Source organism: Xiphias gladius, chromosome 13, assembly GCF_016859285.1.
Source record: "Xiphias gladius isolate SHS-SW01 ecotype Sanya breed wild chromosome 13, ASM1685928v1, whole genome shotgun sequence".
Lineage (NCBI taxonomy): Eukaryota > Metazoa > Chordata > Actinopteri > Istiophoriformes > Xiphiidae > Xiphias > Xiphias gladius.
In genome coordinates this window covers 4,985,472-5,005,410 of record NC_053412.1, presented here as the reverse complement: position 1 = coordinate 5,005,410, position 19,939 = coordinate 4,985,472, and the positions used below count along the sequence as shown (strand labels likewise).

Genomic DNA, 19,939 nt, shown 5'->3' with positions numbered 1-19,939 from the left:
TCGTTTTGCGTCCCTAAAGGCCTGTATGAATGCATTTTAACAGCAAACGTGTTAAAAAGAAAAACAGAACACTTCTCAAAGTACTCAATGGGTCCTTGCAAACCCAAGATGTAGGAGCCAAGCCCCAAAACAGCATCCCACTCAAAAAAAAAAAAAAAAACAAATTCACTTTCCCAATTGTATCAATAGTTTATTACATACTATCTCATAAAAACATTTTCAATTTTTCCACATATAAACACCGCAAATTGGTACATTTACAAATCTTCAACCGTCCAACTTCATACAAAAAAAGAACACCGTGATAGAGCAATACACAAGACGTTCTATTATTACAAGGACCGCATGTACTGTATGTATGCATGTATAAATGTGTGCATGTATGTAAGAATCTATATGCATCTGTCTGTTCTTGCAAAGTCCAAATATTGTAGTCAAATTTTTGCTTTGTTCAAGTAGCTCGACTGTGAATTAGAACCAGCGGAGACACATTTTACAATATAAATATTTTGGATGTTAATCCGATTGAGGCACTGACTAGGTGGATCACGATTTAAGCAACCTGACCAACCACTGCGTAATACTGAGAAACAACAGTAATTTACCAGTTGTGCATGACTTTTCAAACTAAAACGTTATCTACATTACAGACTGCTTTTCATAGTTGTGTTACAGTTAGAGACCAGTTTTAACCACAGAACAAGAAGTTGTACCACAAATTCGTAGCTCACCCTAAAATAGTTCGTTTTTACTGTGTGAATCCTAACACCAATCACAAAGACACACCTTATTTTTTTATTTATTTTTTTCCCTCGATGCCAATTTGAAAAAGTGAATCAAATATGCGCACGCACGCACACACACACACACACACACACACACACACACATGCAAATAAATTAACATTAAAAAGTAAACAATTTGAAGAGAAAAATAATACTTTTTGGTTTTGAGTTTTAAAATGTGTAAGTAAATGCAAAAAATAAAATAGCAGCTTAAATCATGGTACATTCACATGAGTTGTTTACTACTGAATTGAGTGAAATAAACACGGTTGCAGAGTAGAAACGTTGACGACGCGCATGTTCCAGGCTGATCGTGCAGAGTGGAGACGAGGTGTTTATCTAAACCAAATATTAATGTGCAATTTCAGAATTCACAATATGACGGAGAAATTGTGCAATCAATCAAAGAAAAACCACGACATCCTGTGTCCTTTCAGTGGATTTTACAGTTTATGAGGAGTTCTGAACCTCAACAATTCGGATGTCACGGTGCGCTTCTCTCTCTCCGTTTCTCTTTTTGTTTCATCTCAGAATCCCCTTAGCGCTGAATGTTCAGTTCTCTCACAATAACATGCAGACTCTCTTTTCTTTGGATATTTGAGCTATATCCGGCTGTCTGCCTGTCCCCCTGCCTGTTTACCGGTGGCTACGTACTTGGCAGGCTGACATTTTTCATGCAGCGGTAATTCGCAGGGGAGCTGACGCGCAGAAAAGTCGTTATTTTTGCTTCGCCGTGGGCTGATGGGACTCCGCGAGCTCGCGTCTGGCCCTGGCCTTTCCACCGTCGGTCCACTATGGGCCGGGGACATGCGGCGCAGTCCCAGGCGCCGGGGCCTGGGGGGAGCTCTGGTAGGTGCGCAGCAGCACTTTGTGCTTGGTGGCGCCCTCTGTGCGACGGCACTGTTGCTCCACCAGGAACTCTTTGAGTCGGCTGGAGGTGAAGGTGAGAGTTTGTCTCCTCAGCTTCATCAGGTAGGAGTCCTGCAGCCAGGCGTGCGTGAAGCAGTCCCGTGTAGTCGCACGGGCCCTGAAAATACACACACAAATACACAGAACTTAGCATTTTATGTTTTCTTCTTTCTTAAAGAGGAAGTGTAAAATCAACTCTTGTGAGCGCTCACCATGGGTAACTGCTCAACATCTTCTTGAGAAACGCAGAGGCACTTTGGGACACGTTTGGGTACAGTTTCACCGGGTCGAACTTCGCAATCAGGATTTTCGATTCGACTTGTAGAGGGTCTTTGTCTTCAAAGGGCAGTCGGCCACTAAGCCTGGTCGTAAACACAGAAAAAACTAAATTAAAAACTCACTTAGCTTGTAAACTGTCTCACCTGCTTTAACAAACTACTGTTGTACAATAATTGATTTAACTGACTGAGCTCTTGTCTAAGAAAACATAAAACATTTCGGTAATTAATCATGTTTCTTATTTAAACTTTAACTAATAAACGTGATATTCGAGCCCTTCGAATTTTTCGCAAACACGCGTGCAACGCTGATGAGACTGTGCGCTGAGCACGTCTACCGAAAAGCACAAAAGACCGATCTTGTGGTCGCTAATGTGACATGAACTGAAGGGAGAGAAGGCGAATTCCAAAAGGACGTTCCACTTACATGATGTAGGTGACAACTCCAACAGTCCACATATCCGCAGGAGGACCAACCACTTCCCCTTTTACCATCTCAGGAGCTTGGATCATATGAGTGTACAGTCGGAATAATGAAAAGTTAGAGATGAGAGATCTGTGTGGTCAAACTTGGCATGAACACTTGATCTGTGCGTGTTAAAAAAGACAGCTTGCTTAAAATTGAGGAGATAGACACGAAATAACAATAACTAAACATCCAAAAAAGGTCAAATAAGTCGGTAAAAGTCCTGGTCCTCACCCATGTACTCCAGCGTTCCGGCTCTTGAGTCCTGGTGTTTGAGGCTGAGAGGGTTGAAGCTCTGAGCGCTCCCAAGGTCCACAATCTTGATGGCGTTGAGGTTGGTCACCATGATGTTGTCGGGCTTGAGGTCGAGGTGGAGGACGCGGCGATTGTGGAGGTACTCGACTCCCTGGAGGATCTGGACCAGGTATCCCACCACGTCGTCCTCGGAGTAACGGAACCTTAGGGTGGCCAAAAAAATACGATTGTTAGTCGTTTTAAACTGATATTTCACTCACTAAAACTTTGAAGAGTGGATTAAAACAGCCGAATTAACATTTGATCTAGTTGAAGATAAGTTAATCTATCTAGAGATAGTATTCATTCTTCCTTTTTCCCCAGTAATCCTTAATAACCCCCCCCCGCTGTAGAGGTCCGTGTGGGTTTGTGTTTCTCAGTATGAGGTGACATATCCACCATCCCACCTGTCTATGAGGCTGTACAGCAGCTCTTTGCCGGTGCAGTACTCTGCCACCAGCACCAGGTAGCGCGGCGTGACATAGGCTTCGTGCAGAGCCATGACCTTCTCGTTGTGAAGGGACTTCAGGATCTCGTACTCCTTCAGGACTTCCGGCTTGTTCTCCGGACTGTAGGGAACGATCTTTGCCATGTAGATTTTGCCCGTTGCGTTCTCGCGGCACTCCCGGATCACTCCAAACCGACCTCTGGTTGTGAAAAAAAAAAAGGAGTACGATATGAACCAGAGATGTGAAGCGTTTTCACTCTGAAGCCCCTAAAAGTCACATTTTCGAAACTGATACTGGGTACAAGTTAAATTTAACCACTGTAAGTCACAAAAAAATCCATCAAGTTTTCCCAGAATAGCAGTTTCGGAATTGGTGGGAACAATAACTTCGGGCAATAAATCACTGCATGAATGCAGGATCAATTAGCTTGTTATACGCGGATCAGCAGCTCCTCAATTCTGCTTACTCCAGGTTTTCATCGCAGGTTTTACAGGCTAGGACCAGAGAATCTGATGTGTAAAATCCTGTGACAGTATCTATCTCACCTGGCTTTCTCATCCAGGAAAGTGTAGGGCTTCTGTGGGACCCCCTGTCGTAGAGTGGCGGAGGGCGCAGCGCCTCTGGGCGGGGTACTGGCCGCTTCACCGATGGGGCTCAGGCTGGATGCCTGGAGCACTTGGGGGGAAAAGGAGACAGGAGTTGGGGCCACACGAGCAGTGATGGTTGTGGTGGGGACATACGTGGGCACGGAGGCCACCGCTGGTTTTGTCGGGGTCGAGGGTGGGGTTACAAGGGGAGGCGGGGGTGATATGTGCGGGGTCTGGGTCATAGGGGTCACCACGTTTACTGGACTCTGGGGTTTGGGGAGGACAAAGGATGGAGGTGCTTTGACCGTGGCTGAAGAGGGAAGATTGGAGCTTATTTTCTGAGCCTCCTCGGCAGTTGTGCCTGCAGCTGGTGATGGAGGGTTTGTCGCAGGGCTCGAGGGCAGAGAGGATGGAGGGTTGGGCGCGACCACCATTTTGGAGGGTGACGTAGCAGGAGGAGGGAAAGCAGCGGGGGAGGCTGAATCTTTTGGAGAGGTGGGGTTGATAGCGGGGACAGTCATCCTGGGAGCGCTGCTCTGGACTGGTTTGAATGGACGCACTGGCGCTGAAGAGGTGGCCAGTGGTTCAGGTGGGGTCGGGACTGTCCTCCCCACGGCAGACACGCCTTCAGCTGCGGAAACAGACATGCAGAGTGACAGAAATACAACCACATACAGCACTTGCTCGGTATATGTTCATGAATACACCTGATTTTAAGTCATTATTACTACTGAGAGTGAAGCTTTCCTTATCTATTTCCTCATCTATGCTTCTTTACATTAGGGCCGCCTCCATATGGCGATTTGTCACCTGCCAGAAACGTTTCCACACTGTTTTCATTGCGTGTCATGTGATTTTTCAGTACGCCTCAAGCAATGCTTTATGAAAATGCCGATTTCTCAGGTGTTGGATCGGCCCCAGCAAGACATTCCCATCTGGTCGTCGTGTCGAGCACCGCTTTCTCAGTCCGTTTCCCAGAAAATGTACTTTTCTCAACACGACATGTGCTGATATTGACGTGATAGAGGATTTTATCCATATTGCCAACTGGTATTTTACATGAGTTTTAAAAAATGGACGTAAGGTGCTTTATTGATGCAATTTGAAACATACTGCTCCAACTCCAGATGCTAAAATAAATCTACTCAGGGTAGATCCTCTTAGAGAAGTAGAAAAAAAAAACCTACATTACGTCTTTATGGTAAAGCTGACTACATGCTGACACGGTTAAATGTAACCCTGTCTCTGTCTTTTCCAGTCCAATTCCAGCACAGATCCAGTCCAGTGCCTCTTGCGCGGCGGCCCACACCCCTACGCAACGCCACTCGTGGTTCAGCCGTGCATAAAAAAAATTACCTGTTGAGTCCAGGCGGACCGGGGCGGAGCAGCCGCTGTGCGGTCCCCGCCCGGCCTTGTTGACGCAGGAGACCCGGAACCTCACGGTGCCGCCTGGTGGCAGGTTGGTGACATTGTAGTAGCAGTCGGCGACTCCGGTCGCCACAGTCAGCCAGTGGGAATCCCCTGCGGAGCGGAGAGAGAGAGACAGAGAGAGAGGGGGGTGGGGGGGACGAGTGCGCCTCGTGTGATGCGGCTGTGAGCTTTGAGGACCGGGCACTGAAGCTGCGCACCAGGCAACCCGAGTGCCGTGCGCACGTCTGCGTCCGACCAGCTGCGCAATCGCGGCTCCATGTTTTCCGAGAAGTGAGGTTGCGCGGAGGGGAAAGACGGTTCTCGTGTGAGAATCGGTTTCGCTCTCGGCGAACGGCTTGTAGTTCACACATGCGCACACGAGATGGCGGCGTTGTCAAACTAATAACGACTGATAGTCTGGACGTGCACGTGGAAAAAAAAAAAAGGCTTGGAACAATAACGCAAAAAAAAAAAAAAAAAAGTTACCTATAACACAAAGGAGTGAAGGCTCAGCAACCTGCTGAAAAACGGTGTGTCAGAGTGTCTTAGTCCCTCAGCAGGCTCGGGTGAGGCGCACCCGAATTAAAATGTACCGGCGGGGCAGCGACGCGCGATTCCGCGTCAGTGTTGCCTGGCAAAGACCAAGGTGTGAACGCGGCGACGCACGCCAGGGTGAAATCTATCAGACCAAAGAAAGTCCACGGCGGACGTTCACAGACTCCCGGATTCCGTGGCTTTTAGTTTTCGTCCAGCGCACCGGGGGGTAACGATGATTCACCGGCAGCGCCAGCAACAGTCACCGTTCCCTCGCGGACTGATTAAATTTTTTCTCCGTCTCTGTTGTGTCTATGGATTCGGTGAAACTCATTTCCCCCGAGCGCTCTCCTCAAACAGTGCGAAGCCAAACATTGTCTAAGCCTTTCAAACACCGCGACCTCCCGGGAGCTTGACTCCTTCAGCTTAATCTGTTTTTTGTTTTTTTTTTACTCATGTGGCTTTGCCATATCACACCGACTAGTACACGAAGGGAACGCAGTTTTAAAACCATAATGACCCGCAGACTAGATAAAAGTGAGGCATTGTGAGTTGTTGAATAACAGCGGGGAGGGGAACTTCCAATGGTGTTGCTGAGTGTCGATAACTCACTCACCCTCTGATCTCCTTTCTAGTGTGTAGCTGCACAGGGCCCTGGTGTCCGCTGGCTTCCAGAGCACCAGGGCTGTGTTGTTGTAGGTCTGGGGGACTTCGGGGGTCCCCGGCCGCTTCGGGACACCTTGAGCAAGGTAAGAGAGAAGGGGCGGAAAAAAGGAGAAGGGAGAAGAGGAACAGATTGGATCCGTGCCCACTGGCAGGCGGAAACCCACGGCTGGTCACAGCAGCCTCTGAGTGAAGCTCTTCAGTGGCCAACAGTTCAGACGCTGGCCGCACTGGGCAGATGTGTGTGTGTGTGTGTGACTGCATGAGCTCTGAAACAGAGCATTTGTGCCCAGTAATCCCACCCTGGATAAATGAAGTTTTAAATCAAGAGACTTGTGTTTTTTTCCATTCGTGCTTGCAGGGTTTTCACTGTTTCGTGCGTGTGTGGTTTTTGAGGCTCTGTATGTGCGTAGTTTCACTGTAAAGTCTGGGTGGTTTTTATAAAATAACAAGCAGTTTTTTTTTTTAGCTGTTTACAGTTTCACTAGCTTGTGCTTGAACTGTGCCAGGCTTGAACAAAAGGCAATATTGCATATTCAAAGCGCTAATCCGTACATTTCTTGTTATATTTTCTGGTTCCGATGTCTTATGTCCCAGGCCTCATTGGTGGGGTGTTTTGTTTTTTTTACTGCACTTTCCAGGTGCCAGTTCTCAATCATCTATAAATCCGATGTCTTTTGTGTTTGTTATTCAGTCGATAATGTTTCTGTAGTCAGGGCTTGTCTTATTAATCGGAACTGCTGCTGCTTAATGTACAGTTTCTCCTGCTTTTTCCTAAAGAAACTGAACTTCCTCTGCCAGGTGTTCATGGGGAAGACTTATTAGACACTGTCCGTTCATTAGACACTGTCTTTTAACGACATAAATTGGGTATAGTTTACATTACAACTCTGTTGTAGCAATCAGTGATAGAGTATGGTCATTTATTTATATGAAAATGCCACAATTTAAGGTCGTTGCGATTCCAGATGTCAGAAGAAAAACAACTAAATGTTCCTTTTCACCAACCCAGGGTAAAAAAAAGGAGCCAGGCAGTGGTTAAATGTTTTTTTCTGTTAAGCCAAACCAAATATCATACAAGTAGTGTCACTGCTTAATTTCACAATGCATTTCCCATTAAGTCTGCGCACTGGTACGGACAATTGGGCCAATGCTTCTGGCAGGATAAGCTGGAGTATTTTTCACACCACAGACAGATTATCAAGGGAGGACAAATAGCATCAGTGGTTGAGACAAGTAATACTACATGTCCCGAAGCCATAACAAATGACATTCAAATGCAATCGACTGCACCTGACATCTAAGAAATATATTTTCCACCGAAGCCTCAAAAGTCTCGTTATTTGTGTTGCATTTGTGAGCAGCATTGGCGGTATTTAAGCACTGTTGTTCTCATTTCACACTGTTTGTGTAAAGACATGACTGGAGTCTTAAAATACGACCTGTCACAGCCAATTTCAAAAGCCCAACATCTGCCGATTTGCAGGAAGTATCGTTTGTTCCTGTTACATGATGAATATGAGAAAATTCAAAAATCCATTACGTTAATGTACTGTAAAGTTAATCTGCTGACATTAATATTCATCTCAGTTGTATTAATATTCATACCATTTTCCCTGCAGTTAAAATTCAATTATGTAAAATACATCACATTATGAAGATAACTACTGTATGTTCATGAAGGGAAAAGGAGAATAAATTAATAATTTTCCATTTCCAATTCCTATTTTCCCCATTCTATAAAAAAACAAATGGACTACAAAACGGCATTTTTTGATTAACTAGGGCTAAACAGGCTACTTACAAGCTATGGAGAGTGTACAGGAGGTGGTGGTGGTAGCTATGGGGTTGGTAGCCTGACATTCATAAATTCCAGCGTCCCTCCGGCTGGACGTCACGATCTTAAGAAGCTGCCTCCCATCTGGGTGGGAGATCAGGTGGATTCTGTCATCCACCGCCAGTGGTTTTCGATCTGGAATACAACCAAAAAAAAAACTGCACAGCAGCTTCTGGATAACACCACAGTAACACCAGACAATTTAAATACAATACCTTTCATCCATGTAATTTCTGGATGTGGACTTCCAGCTGGGAGGCAGCTAAGAGTGATGGTTTCCCCTTCCAATAAGACGTGGTCTCTCAGTTTGATGTGGAACACTGGAGCAAAATCCGAAGCAGTGCGGATAAACTGCTGGCTTTTTGACAAACCCTCCTCTTTGGGGACGTTTGAAGGCAGATCAGATTGGGAAGGAGTTTTGTCTTTCTTGCCCCTTGTCAAGCCCCACCTGTCCCACCGTGATCGCCTGTCGCTCTCTGAGGCTCTTTCAGAATGGATGCTAGACGCGGACTCAATCGATTCTTTGGACGCACCAGCGCTGGTCTGTTTTGCTAGTTGATTCTCAGGGATGCCCATTCCTTTGAGCCCACGCCCCTCAGATTGGGTATGACGGTGGCGATTAAACAGGGGTGTCCTCTTTCCCTCCGCATCTCCTTTTCTCTCCTCAGACTGACTGCGAATTTTCGTTGTTATTCCTGCCACTTTGTCCTCAAACTTCTGTCGCATTGCCAGGACAGGGGAATCTGTGACTTTCTTTAAATCCTTTTGTGCCAGCTCCTTCTGACTTCCCCCAGCATCTTTATCTTTTCTTTCCTCTGACAGGGTCCTTATTTTGGCAGAGATTCCGGCCACTTTGGACTCAAACTTGCGCCTCATAGCAGAAACCGATGACTCCTCATCTTTTCTTTGCTCTCTCTCCTCCAGCTGCCTCTGTGCCCCTGCACTGTTCAGCTCCTTCGTATCCAGGGACTTGCTACGACCAATAGCCCATGAAACCCTCTTGCTTACTGCAGATTCCTGCACATCCCGATGCTTTTCCTGATGCTTTTCCTCCTTTGGTTTCTCACCCCTCTTATCAACAGATGTTGACCTCTTGGCCCGCAAGGACAACCTCCCAATTAGACTAAAGCCAGGTTCCTTATCTTCTTCTCTTAAATCTTGAACAGATTTGGATTTCTCCTTTAGTCCCTTGGATACCATTTCAAGAGGTGCCCCCCTTGGACCCGGCCTGTAAACCTCTTCGCCCCCCTCAACTGTCTTCCGGCTTAGTAACGGGGATTTCTCCTCTGATTTGTTTCTGGTCAATTTTCGGAGTCCACGGGTCAAAGACGACTCCCGTTTCTTAAACCTGGCTTCAAAGACCTCCTCTGAGTCAATATCTTTGATGTCTGTTCTGAGCACAGGTTGTCGGGGGCTGGCAGGAAGATCAGGATTTGATGATGTGGAAATAGAACCACGAGTTCGGTCAGCAGTTGCTACTTTGGCAAATACTGCTGGATGTTCAGGTAATGTAGGGGTATCCGTGTACGTCGTATTATTTGACTTGGCTGTAGCCAAGGGATCTTTGGATTGGGCCTTGTCAGATGTTTCATTAATATCTAACTCCTGATTTTCTTTCCTCTCTTCTTCATCATCATCCTCCTCTATCACAATTATAGGAGTAATTACAGAGGGTGATCTGGACTCATATTCTACTCTATCTGCCTCTTCGAAGTGGGTTTTGGTCCTTTTCTCTGTTATCCCATCTATGTCCCTGTGTTCTTTCACATTGTTTTGTTTTTGCTGTTGGTCCACTCCTGGTGTTGGGAGTATAAACGAAGTCCTCTCCGTGGGGGAGGTAGATGTAGACTCCAGTGTTGTCTGTTCTGTTAGGGCGGACATTGAGATTGCCTCCTGGAGCTTTTTCCCTTCCATGCTACTATTGCCCACAGATGGGATCTCTAAAGGCGCTCCAAACCTGCGGTGCAGTGGCATGGGTTCAGAATCCCCCTGAGTGAAGGAGGCGCTTTTGCAAAAAACTTTGGTCTTTGGCGTGTCCTCTCCAGGACTGTCAGAAGACGCTGCTCTGGTGAATGTTGATTGCCCTGCTCTGGATCTCCTCAAATTTCGATCTAGAGAACCTGTTTGCCTCTCATCTTCCATGCCTAGAGTTTCAAACAAGGGCCCTCGCAGGCCGCTCATCTTTTTGTCCATGCTTCCTCCCCTGAGCAGCCGCTGTCTCATCAGTTCCAGTTTTAGCGCATAATCCTCCTGGCTTAACTTTGCCGCCCCGGGGCTTGGGCTGCGATTGGGCAGTTCCATAGAAACAGATTTTTTCAGGCTCTTGTTACTTTCCTCTGAATCCGCATTGGCATTTCCCTCTTCTGAGTCAATGTGGAGAAGCAGCGCTGAATCGGCAGAACTTCCTCTCCTCATGGTAGCCCTCCTTGCTTTTGTCTCTGATTCATCTGACTCCACACTTGTTCCTTTTTTAAGGGGAACTCGTTTGGTCTTTTCCATTTTCTCCCCATTTGGGGTTTCCTCTTCATCTTTCAACCTGTTACTAGCTCCTCCTGTTGCACTTGCTACCGCCATATTGTTTTTTTCTCTTGTTCCATCAGCAGCGACACTGGGCAATCCGGTGACATTTTCATCCCCTGGGATCTCATTAAGGGAGACCCTGGAACCAGAAAAGGCCATGGACAGTGGCATAGGAATGAATGGAAGCTCATCAACATCTGCATCTGAATCAGAGGAAGAGGAAAGGGGTGGGGAGCCTTCTTTTAAATGCCGGCCCACAGCAATGGAGACGTGGCTGGATGAGTCATTCAGGAGCTCTGGGATGGACCGCATAATCATCTTGGCTTTGTAGCTGATAAGGGAACGCTGAAAAAAGGCAACAGAGGACAGCATGAGGGGTTTATTTCTTTATTTCATTTTAGTATTTTTTCCCGTATTTTATTTGTATAGTCGCCAGTCTGAGTCAATAATATCCGTTTCATACTGGAGTTTGCAATCATTCTGACCAGCAAACTTGCTTCATATGTGAGTTGAACTCAGGTTTGATATGACAGGGTAACACATTAGTGACAACCTCTAGTCTTCTTAGCCATAAAGCTCTTCTCAATTGCAAAAATGACTGTTGACTTTGTGTTTAGTGTTTGTTTGTCTCGGTTGAAACGGTTTAAAAACTATGGCATCTCCAATGACAGAGAGCATTATAACTTAGTTAGTCCAGCCACCTTTGAGGATTTAATTTAGGCCTTAATTTAGTCCTGGACTTGTCTAATTTTTCTTTGGAAAAATTCATTCATTTAATTCTGCAGTATGATGAATGTAGGACTATTCCTAACTATCTTTGAGAAATCCAATGTGAGTAATTCTGGTATAAAAGGCTATTTTAGTCTAGATCTGGGCTTAATCACACTCTGGGAATCTGCCCCTAGAGTTTTAATGTGTCTCAGTCTTTCAGTTCCACAAACCAGGTGCATGCTCCCTAATTTGTCATCCACGGTGCCTTACCTGCCATCGCCTTCTAGACAGAACTTGCTTTAGCAACACTGTGCTGATGCTCTTGTTTGTTGGTGACTGCGAGACAAAAAGATGGGAGTCACCATTAACCTCAGTGGAAATACGCATAAATATAAATTCTGTGACACACTGAAACGTTTGAGGCTGGTTGACACATTTCCGAAACGATAGCTCACCTTGAACCAAGGATGACGAAGGCACTCAATGGCACTCGGCCTCCTAGGGGAGGGAAAGACATGCATATGAAGAGGGAGCAGACTACGGTTTAGACACTGTTAAAAGGACCCCGAACGCAGATTTGTGACAGAGGGTAGGACAGAGTCATCAAGATGCTTACAGCCTGTCCACCACCAAAAGTTTGATGACAAATCCCTTTGCTTCTTTGCAGAGGTCAGAGAACATGCTCTCCTCAAACGCCACGTTGTAGTTGCGGATGTTTAAGGCAGTCGCTCTGTCATTCTCACCAGCAAAGGGAGACACACCGGTCAGGCTGGAATAAATAAACGAAGGACAACATATAACTCTTTTGATTAAGATTTTGGTGCTAGTTCCATTATGGTGAAACTATAAAAAAAGAAAATACACATTATGTGACAAACTACTCTGGCAGCAAATCTACATAACATACCAGAGGTAAGTGATGACACCAACAGGCCTTCGGGAGAGCAGGGCAGATGAATGGTAAGTGAATTTTCAGGAACAACATGAAAGCACACAAAAGACAGATTTTATTTGGTTGCAGATAACAAGGTTTTGCCTGCAGTGTGTCTTCACTCCTCAGCGCTAGAGAACAGGTGGCTCACCATATGTCAGTTGCCGTGGAGACGGGAGTTTGGTTAACAATCTCTGGTGCAACATACTCCGGCGTGCCGTATTTGCAGTAGTACTCCTCTGAAGTCTCCAGTTTTATGGCATTTCCAAAGTCACAAATGCGGATCTGGTCACTGCCAGGTCTTGCCATTAAAATATTTTCTGGCTAGAGGGGGGGGGTGCACCCAGAAACTACAGTGTTAGTTACTTACAGAAGAATGCATAATACATTTCATACAGCACCAGCGGTGGGATGGCAAATACCTTTATATCAAGGTGGGCAATGTTTTTTTGGTGGAGATAACGAAGACCCTCCAAAACCTGCTGAACACTAGAGCGGATCTGTAGAGAAGCATATAGGGACTGAACTTAAAAGTCGTGTTACATAATGGTAGCGCAGTGCAGTCAGCAGAAGCACACAAACCTCCAGTTCCATGGCCGTCGTTTTCTTGGCCATTCTTTCCAGAAACTCCTCGTGACATCTTCACACAACAGTTAAGGAAAAAAGACACAGTCCAAGCGGGAGGTGCATGAGAAATGAATTATAGATGAGCAAAACTCCCACACATCCTATCTCTTGCTAATTCCACTCATCGGTGATGAGTCAGAATGAAAAAGCTGTGCTGCGCTCCGTTCCTGCCTCCAGGGAACTGCAGAAGACATTAGGATTAATGCTTTGGATCTGTAGTGTCCTTGCGACGCATTTAAGTGCACTTTTGGTCGCTAAAGAAGCAGATAAAGTTTGAAACAGTACTGCAGGAAAGGTAGTGCCTTTTTGACACAAAGATATGACAGCTTGGCCCTCATTGCAAATTTGCATTGTTTGTTCTGTTGTTGCAATCCCGTGTCAAAGGATAACACAGGTCACTGACAGCATAATAAAATAGCCTATTAAAGTACAACTCCTTTCACTGAAAATGAAATTGCACGGAAAAGATACAACTCTGTGATGAGCACCACCACGTCCTTCTTCTCAAAGGCGTCGTGGAAATAGAGAATCCTCTCGCTGTCCAGCTCAGACAGCAGGTCCATCTCTCTGAGGGCCAAGGCTTTCCTCTTTCCTCGTGCAGAAATGAACTTGGCAGCAAACTCGGCCTTTCCCTTCTTCTGAGTCACTCTCTTCACATAGGAGAAGGCCCCCCTGCACAGTCACATGGTAATGAGATTATGAGTTTGATAAAACCCATGATCCCGTAATAAACATATCGTTTGCCGTTATTTCAGTTTTAGGCAGTCCTTATTCTATTTAACAGTCCCACAACAAAAATGCAGTCAAACAGTCAAAAAGGAATGTGATGCAAGACATTGTGAGATACCAAAAGAATATTTTTAAGGGGGCTTGCCTCTTTTTTCATAATCATACCAGTTTGAGTGATATACAGGACACAAATCAAAATATAGCTACTGTTATATGCATGAACGTTCATTCTTGACCATTGTGAACGGTACGTCCGACAAAATAATCTCAGCTCAAAGGTCCATTTACTAGCTTTTCAGAACCTAAGCTCTCAGGCTACCATAAGCAAATCACTGCTTGGATTTTTTTGTTGTTTTTAACTATTATTTATCCGCATTTTGTTTCACCTCTTGGGCATCGTCAAAAAATGGGCTCTGTTGCACCTGTAACTACACCCATTACTAATGTCACGGGGTCTTGGAGTACACCTGTACATCACTGCAGCAAGGTGAAAAGATAAAACAACTAGAGGTCAGCAAAAACAAACTTCTTTTTGGGGGGGGTTAAGTTACTCCTTACAGGTAAACCGTCTTCGCACCATCTTTGTCAAACATTATTTTGTAACTCCAGGTAGTAAGAGAAGACGTAGACCAGCTGAAACAATTAGCCTTTAATAACATGAACCTAAAAGAACATTTCAAAAAGGGATGAGGCAGTGGGCTGGTTGTCTGAAGACAGTGGATACATGCCTGTCAATGAGGCCAAGGATTCTCTCTGACCATGTGGTGAAAACGAAAGGAAAACAAGGTAACTGGGAAAAAGAATATCATAAGGGCAACACTGGATATTGCTGAATTAGGGGTGGAGGTGTATTATTCAGTTACAAATTATAGTTTATATTTTTGTGTTGGGAAATTTACACTGACGTGATGAAAAAAAAAAATTATTTGAGCAGAACTAACAGAAAATAAAATAAGGAGTATTAGCACCAAATGTTCAAATGCTCTACTCGTAGACAATGGGGAGACGAGGGGGGGGCATTGCCATTGTATAATCAACTTCCATTCTCCTTGGGCTTTGGTTAAGGAGAAAAATTCTGAATCTGAATTGCCTTTCCGAGTCTGTTGCTCTGTTTAATGACCAGCACACATCGGCCGTTGGAGAACACATTTTCCTGTCTGTCTGTTTTGTCGGCTAATGTATTCGCTCCGCTCAGGTTGGTGACTAATCTCTCATTACCGTCTACTGCGGCTCAGCTTGTGCGGCTCCCTGGCCAACCCCCAGTGACACCCCTCCACCACCACCACGACCCAGCTCTCAGCTCTCAATCAGGCATTAATGTCGATGTCTTTGCTGCCTGTGAACGGATGTGAGACAGCATGAGTGTGCGGTACACACTCACCTCCCTATCTCTTTGTGGATATCATAGTAATCCGTCAAACGCCTCATCTTCCGCAGAATGGTTCCCTCGTCCTCCATTGGCTCTGCCGCTTCTTTTCGCTCTGCAGGGAGCACCGACATAGGGATTTTTATTTTGGTGTGTGTGTGTGTGTGTGTGTGTGTGGTTGCGTGTGTGTGGTTGTGTGTGTGTGCCAGCATGGCGACAGATGGTTTCATTTTGTAGTCTCAAAACACCTCGTGGTCCCGCCCACATGGTGCAGATTCAGAGGTGCAAGATTCAGAGCTGAGTCTGTCTATAAACCAGGTGTGTGTGTGTGTGTGTGTGTGTGTGTGTGTGTGCGTACAACGTTGTCGATTGCTATTGGACTGCAGACCTGTGTGAACCGTGAGCTCAGCCTTGCAGGAATTGGAGCCGGCCAGGTTCTTCGCAGTGCAGGTGTACACACCGGAGTGTTCTGGGCGGGCATTGAGGACAACAAGGGAATATTCCGGGTCATCATACACAAATGTGAAGTGGCTGCTTTCCGAGAGAAGCACGTCATCCTGCAACAGACCCGTCAATTAAAATGATTTTAGATTGCACTAATAACATTGATAGTTTCAATGTCACATTTTCTCAAGCAGTTGAGAATTCCCAGCTGTTGTGCTGCACCGCTGTAAAATTGATGCAAAGGAAACAACCTTTGATATGATGTTGTCTTTAAACAATTTCCATAGATGCTAATTTTTCCACTCTTAAACCTCATACCTTATACCACAGAATATCTGGGTCTGGTCTCCCTTCAACCACAACAGCCAGACGGGACGTCTCCCCAACGTGCACGTCCACATCCTCCATGATGGTTTCAAACTTAGGAGGCACTATGGAAGAATAAGAGGTTAAAAAGAAGAAAGGAAAAAGAAATATATGCAATACCTCTGAATCATTCAACATTGGAGGTTGTCACAAATTAATTGATAAACAAAACATTATGGACTGCATGAGAGCAACTGCTTGCTCTCTTTATGCAGCTTATCCCAGCAATAAAGTATATGCTGTAGACTTCATGTTATTAGATTAAAATAAGAATCAATTCATAGGTTATATAACTGTAACAAATCATGAATGTATACTCAATTTTATCTTCTTTCGGTCACTAAATTAATACAGGTGCCCCATGAGGACGCTGATGTTTCTGTATTCTAAAATCCTTGACCCCACAAGTTAAAAAAACAACACAAGCCAATACTGAGGAAGGATTTCATTTCGAAATACTGAAGTCATTTTTAGACAAGTTATTTGAAATTCATGATCCTTTATTTCAAACATAGCTAAAGCTTAACTTAATTCACAAGCAGCTTCCTCTTATACTGTGGCCAGGAATGACTAGTAAGTTTTTTGGATTCTTACGAAAATGCAAAATTTATCATGCGGTTGTCTGCCTGAACTAAACTGACCGGCCATGGCTAGCTGAAGCGTGCAGAGGTCGCTGCCAAAGTGGTTGCTGGCCGTGACCACCAACTGGCCGATGTCTGTGCTCCTGACCCGCTGAAGCTTGAGGGTGTGCTGATCGTCGTCTGGCATGCTCATCTCATGCATCCCCGGTTTGTTGACCAGCACCACCCCCCTCCTGGGGAACACAGAGGCAGTATATCACAGTTACAATGCGAAGCACGGCGCGGCAGTGCTTCTCAGCCCCGGTCCTCCGGATCCAGACTCCTGCTGTTTTTTTTAGGTTAGGATAAGCACATTCACACGTTCTATCCATATTTAAGAAACTGTTCTCGATGAAAACTCCATTAGCGCCCAGTACCTGAGAGACTGCAGGGGTTTCTTGGTTTGAAATGAGCTTCCTGCACTCCTCAAGAAATCAGACAATGCCTCAGTATTTTAAAATAGATTTAAAAATTCACCAATTCAGCACTGCCTTGTGCACAACCCCAGCTGCAAACTCGTTGCATTTTTATTATCTCGCTGAATGGCGTTATTATCGCTTGTATTATTTTTGCACAGAAAAAACCACTCTCTGCACACCGTCTTTCACATACAACCAAGTTTTTGCCACTAGGGATAGAAGAACTGACCTTTTCCAGGTGACAACCGCATGGACATGGTTTAGGGTGATGGTGATGGTCGCAGGTTGGTTCTCAACTACATACACGATGTCTGGTTTCTCCAAAATGACCGGTGCTTTCCTCAAATAGGGTCCTGCGAAGGTCAAAGATTGGAAGAAGACACTTAGTAAATTTAGAAGTTTACATATATATTATCTCCTTAGAGGGGGATTTTTGGACCAGTGACAGTGACTTAAAACCTTCTGTTGTCTGGTACCTCTGTCCAGCAGCTGTACCAGGTCAGTGGAGGGTGACGGTTTGCTCAGTGTCTTGCCGGTAGATGTCAGGACCCTGAAAGCGTAGCGCACTCCCTTGGACAGGGAGGTGACGGTGTAGTTGTTCTCCCTCAGGTTAGATGCCACAACAGACCACTGGATAGAGCCCAGAGGCTGCTGCTGGACCACATATAGCAAGGAGCTGGTATCTGCGGACACATGCGGTGCCTAGTTACTTGGTCGGGATAATAATAAACGCACAGCGAAGTGCTTAAGATGCAGAGAGGAATGGGTTTTGTGTTGTTTTCAAATCTGTGCTGATGAGATATTAAATTCCATGTGGATTAAAAACATCTCAGAATGAAAGGAAAGCAAATAAACACCCGAGACACACATGCTATAAATAATATTTCCCTGCAAGTGCTTTATGTAAATTAAATTTCAACTTTTTTTGATAAAACCTTCCTCAAGACTGCAGAAACATTTTTTTTAGTCACTAAAGAAATGTGCAATATCCAGACCAAAGAATTAAATTGATATCAATGAAGCCCAGTGAACCTACCAAATGAAGGGTCAAGCCTCTTTGGTCTCTTCCAGCTGAGGCTTATAGTTTTCCCCGTAATGGCCTCTATCACCGGAGGACCATCAGGAGGGTCAGGGACAATATCTGTTTTCAAATGGATAGATGCATAAATGTATGTGCGCACAGTATAACGTGGCAATTCCTGTAATCAGTCAATTGCAGCATCAAACATTAAGTATCCTTGCCTACCTGTAACATACAGATGTGCATAGCAAGCTGCTTTGCCCACTTTGTTGGAGATGACGGCCTTGTAGACGCCCCTATGAGCGTGACAAATGCTCCGAATGACCAGACTGTGGACATCCCTGTCTGAAGAACGGACACACAAGTTTCGTATTTACTATCTCCACCCCAAAGATAGCTTAGCTTTGTTTGTTATTGGGTTCCGGTGCTTACACTGGGTCATTTTGCGCTCTTCGCTGCTCTCAATGGGCTTGCCGTTGTGGTACCAGGCGATGGTTGGGTAGGGCAGGCCCGCCACCTTGCATTTCAGCACCGCCTCTTTCCCTTCAAGGACCTCCACGTCAGCCAGGGGTTTGACAAAGTCCGGCATCGTCCGCTTCTCCACCTCACTCTCCAGCACTTCGGGCTCCTCGGGGATGGATGGCATCTTCTCCAATTTGGCCCTGGAGGAAGGAAGGAGGGGTGGATTTAAAAAATCTGAGAATGTACACTGAAAGATCAGCGGGTTTATGTCATTTTTGTCACATGACTTCACTCCTTTAAAGGGATTTTCCTTCCTCGTGGCATTTTCTTTGCCCTTGAAAACAAAAATGGCTCCCTCTGACTTTTACACTGACAGCTTGGGTTTTATTTTTTTCAATTTCCATATGAATGATTCCTCTTACATGTGAGAAGAGATGGCAGCCCGGGGTTCCTGCATGTAGAGCTCAGCTGTACATTCAGACTTTCCATGAATATTTTGAGCGATTGCTGTGTAGAAGCCTTCTGTGTTGCTGCTGACGTGGGTGATGACAAGTGAGTGACGACCCCCCTCTTGAAGGATGCGAACATTATCACTCTCCTCCACTTGTTTCTCTGAAAGATTGTTAATGTGATAACAAAATTTAAAAAAACCCAGCACATTTCCTCTGAGGAGTTCATAGCTGCTAGTTATCTAAAAAAAAAAAAAAGATGCGCCAAACACGACGCTGAGATTCTTACCAAAGTGCATCCACGTGACTCGTGGAACAGGTGATCCGCTCACCTTACAGTCAAACCGGGCAGTGCGACCTTCGATGACCTCCAGGATGTCCAGTTTACGGGTGAACAGAGGCTCCTTGGATGGGGTGACCCCCAGGTTTGCGCTTGAGGTCAGCTCCTCTTTAAATGCAATGACACACGTTGTTGAGCATCACTAATGTGTCGTTTATTCATACCTATTTAAATGACTGCTGCAGCATCATTAAAATGCATGAAGTCTAGTGGAATTGGAATAAAAATCTGTAGAACGATTTGGTGAAATTTGAAATGACAGAAAAGACAGGAACTGATGTAGACTATATTCATGGACTTGTTTTGCACTAAGGAATCCAAGAAAAACTCTTTTTAATTCACTCAGATTCGTGAGTTCATTCGTCATGGTGTTATTGGTTCCAGATCCATGGAAAGAAACAAATTGCTTAATTGATACTTGGCCCCAAGCCTTCTACTTTTCTTGTTTTTTCCACCATATCTCAATGAAATCTTTCGCTATATTTTTGAGGTACCAAACTAAAAGGCAGAGCCAAAAAGAACATATGCGAAAATGTGTTTTCCGTCTTCTCTTAAACAGCAGGGATAATAGTGTTTGTAGTTCACCTTTGGCAGTGCTTAGCTTGCAAGTGTATGTCCCACTATCGTCCTCGTGTACAGAGTTTAGCAGCAGATGGCACCTGAAAGGTCAAACACAACAGCCTTTAAAAATATCCAACAATTTAAAATTTCAAAGAAACTAA

The 19,939-nt window shown here is 45.1% G+C and overlaps 1 protein-coding gene across 2 annotated transcripts in view; it reads right to left on the bottom strand.

Moving 5' to 3' along the window:
* Positions 1 to 178: 178 nt before the first annotated feature.
* Positions 179 to 19,939, bottom strand: part of spega (striated muscle enriched protein kinase a) — a 49,885-nt gene continuing 30,124 nt past the window's right edge. For both annotated transcript variants that reach the window (XM_040142136.1, XM_040142137.1), the window contains exons 13-42: positions 19,803 to 19,876; positions 19,167 to 19,325; positions 18,851 to 19,040; positions 18,399 to 18,628; positions 18,192 to 18,311; positions 17,982 to 18,086; positions 17,422 to 17,628; positions 17,175 to 17,298; positions 16,548 to 16,720; positions 15,859 to 15,971; positions 15,485 to 15,653; positions 15,112 to 15,211; positions 13,473 to 13,673; positions 12,957 to 13,014; positions 12,797 to 12,874; positions 12,526 to 12,698; positions 12,351 to 12,377; positions 12,060 to 12,212; positions 11,899 to 11,941; positions 11,714 to 11,779; positions 8,428 to 11,077; positions 8,180 to 8,347; positions 6,329 to 6,451; positions 5,125 to 5,289; positions 3,727 to 4,399; positions 3,140 to 3,379; positions 2,673 to 2,896; positions 2,400 to 2,475; positions 1,907 to 2,056; positions 179 to 1,812 (exon numbers count right to left, since the gene is read on the bottom strand). In XM_040142136.1, coding sequence (XP_039998070.1) covers positions 1,578 to 1,812; positions 1,907 to 2,056; positions 2,400 to 2,475; positions 2,673 to 2,896; positions 3,140 to 3,379; positions 3,727 to 4,399; positions 5,125 to 5,289; positions 6,329 to 6,451; positions 8,180 to 8,347; positions 8,428 to 11,077; positions 11,714 to 11,779; positions 11,899 to 11,941; positions 12,060 to 12,212; positions 12,351 to 12,377; positions 12,526 to 12,698; positions 12,797 to 12,874; positions 12,957 to 13,014; positions 13,473 to 13,673; positions 15,112 to 15,211; positions 15,485 to 15,653; positions 15,859 to 15,971; positions 16,548 to 16,720; positions 17,175 to 17,298; positions 17,422 to 17,628; positions 17,982 to 18,086; positions 18,192 to 18,311; positions 18,399 to 18,628; positions 18,851 to 19,040; positions 19,167 to 19,325; positions 19,803 to 19,876 — 7,267 coding nt within the window. In that variant the 3' untranslated portion in view covers positions 179 to 1,577. The remainder of the gene's footprint in view (positions 1,813 to 1,906; positions 2,057 to 2,399; positions 2,476 to 2,672; positions 2,897 to 3,139; positions 3,380 to 3,726; positions 4,400 to 5,124; positions 5,290 to 6,328; positions 6,452 to 8,179; positions 8,348 to 8,427; positions 11,078 to 11,713; positions 11,780 to 11,898; positions 11,942 to 12,059; positions 12,213 to 12,350; positions 12,378 to 12,525; positions 12,699 to 12,796; positions 12,875 to 12,956; positions 13,015 to 13,472; positions 13,674 to 15,111; positions 15,212 to 15,484; positions 15,654 to 15,858; positions 15,972 to 16,547; positions 16,721 to 17,174; positions 17,299 to 17,421; positions 17,629 to 17,981; positions 18,087 to 18,191; positions 18,312 to 18,398; positions 18,629 to 18,850; positions 19,041 to 19,166; positions 19,326 to 19,802; positions 19,877 to 19,939) is intronic.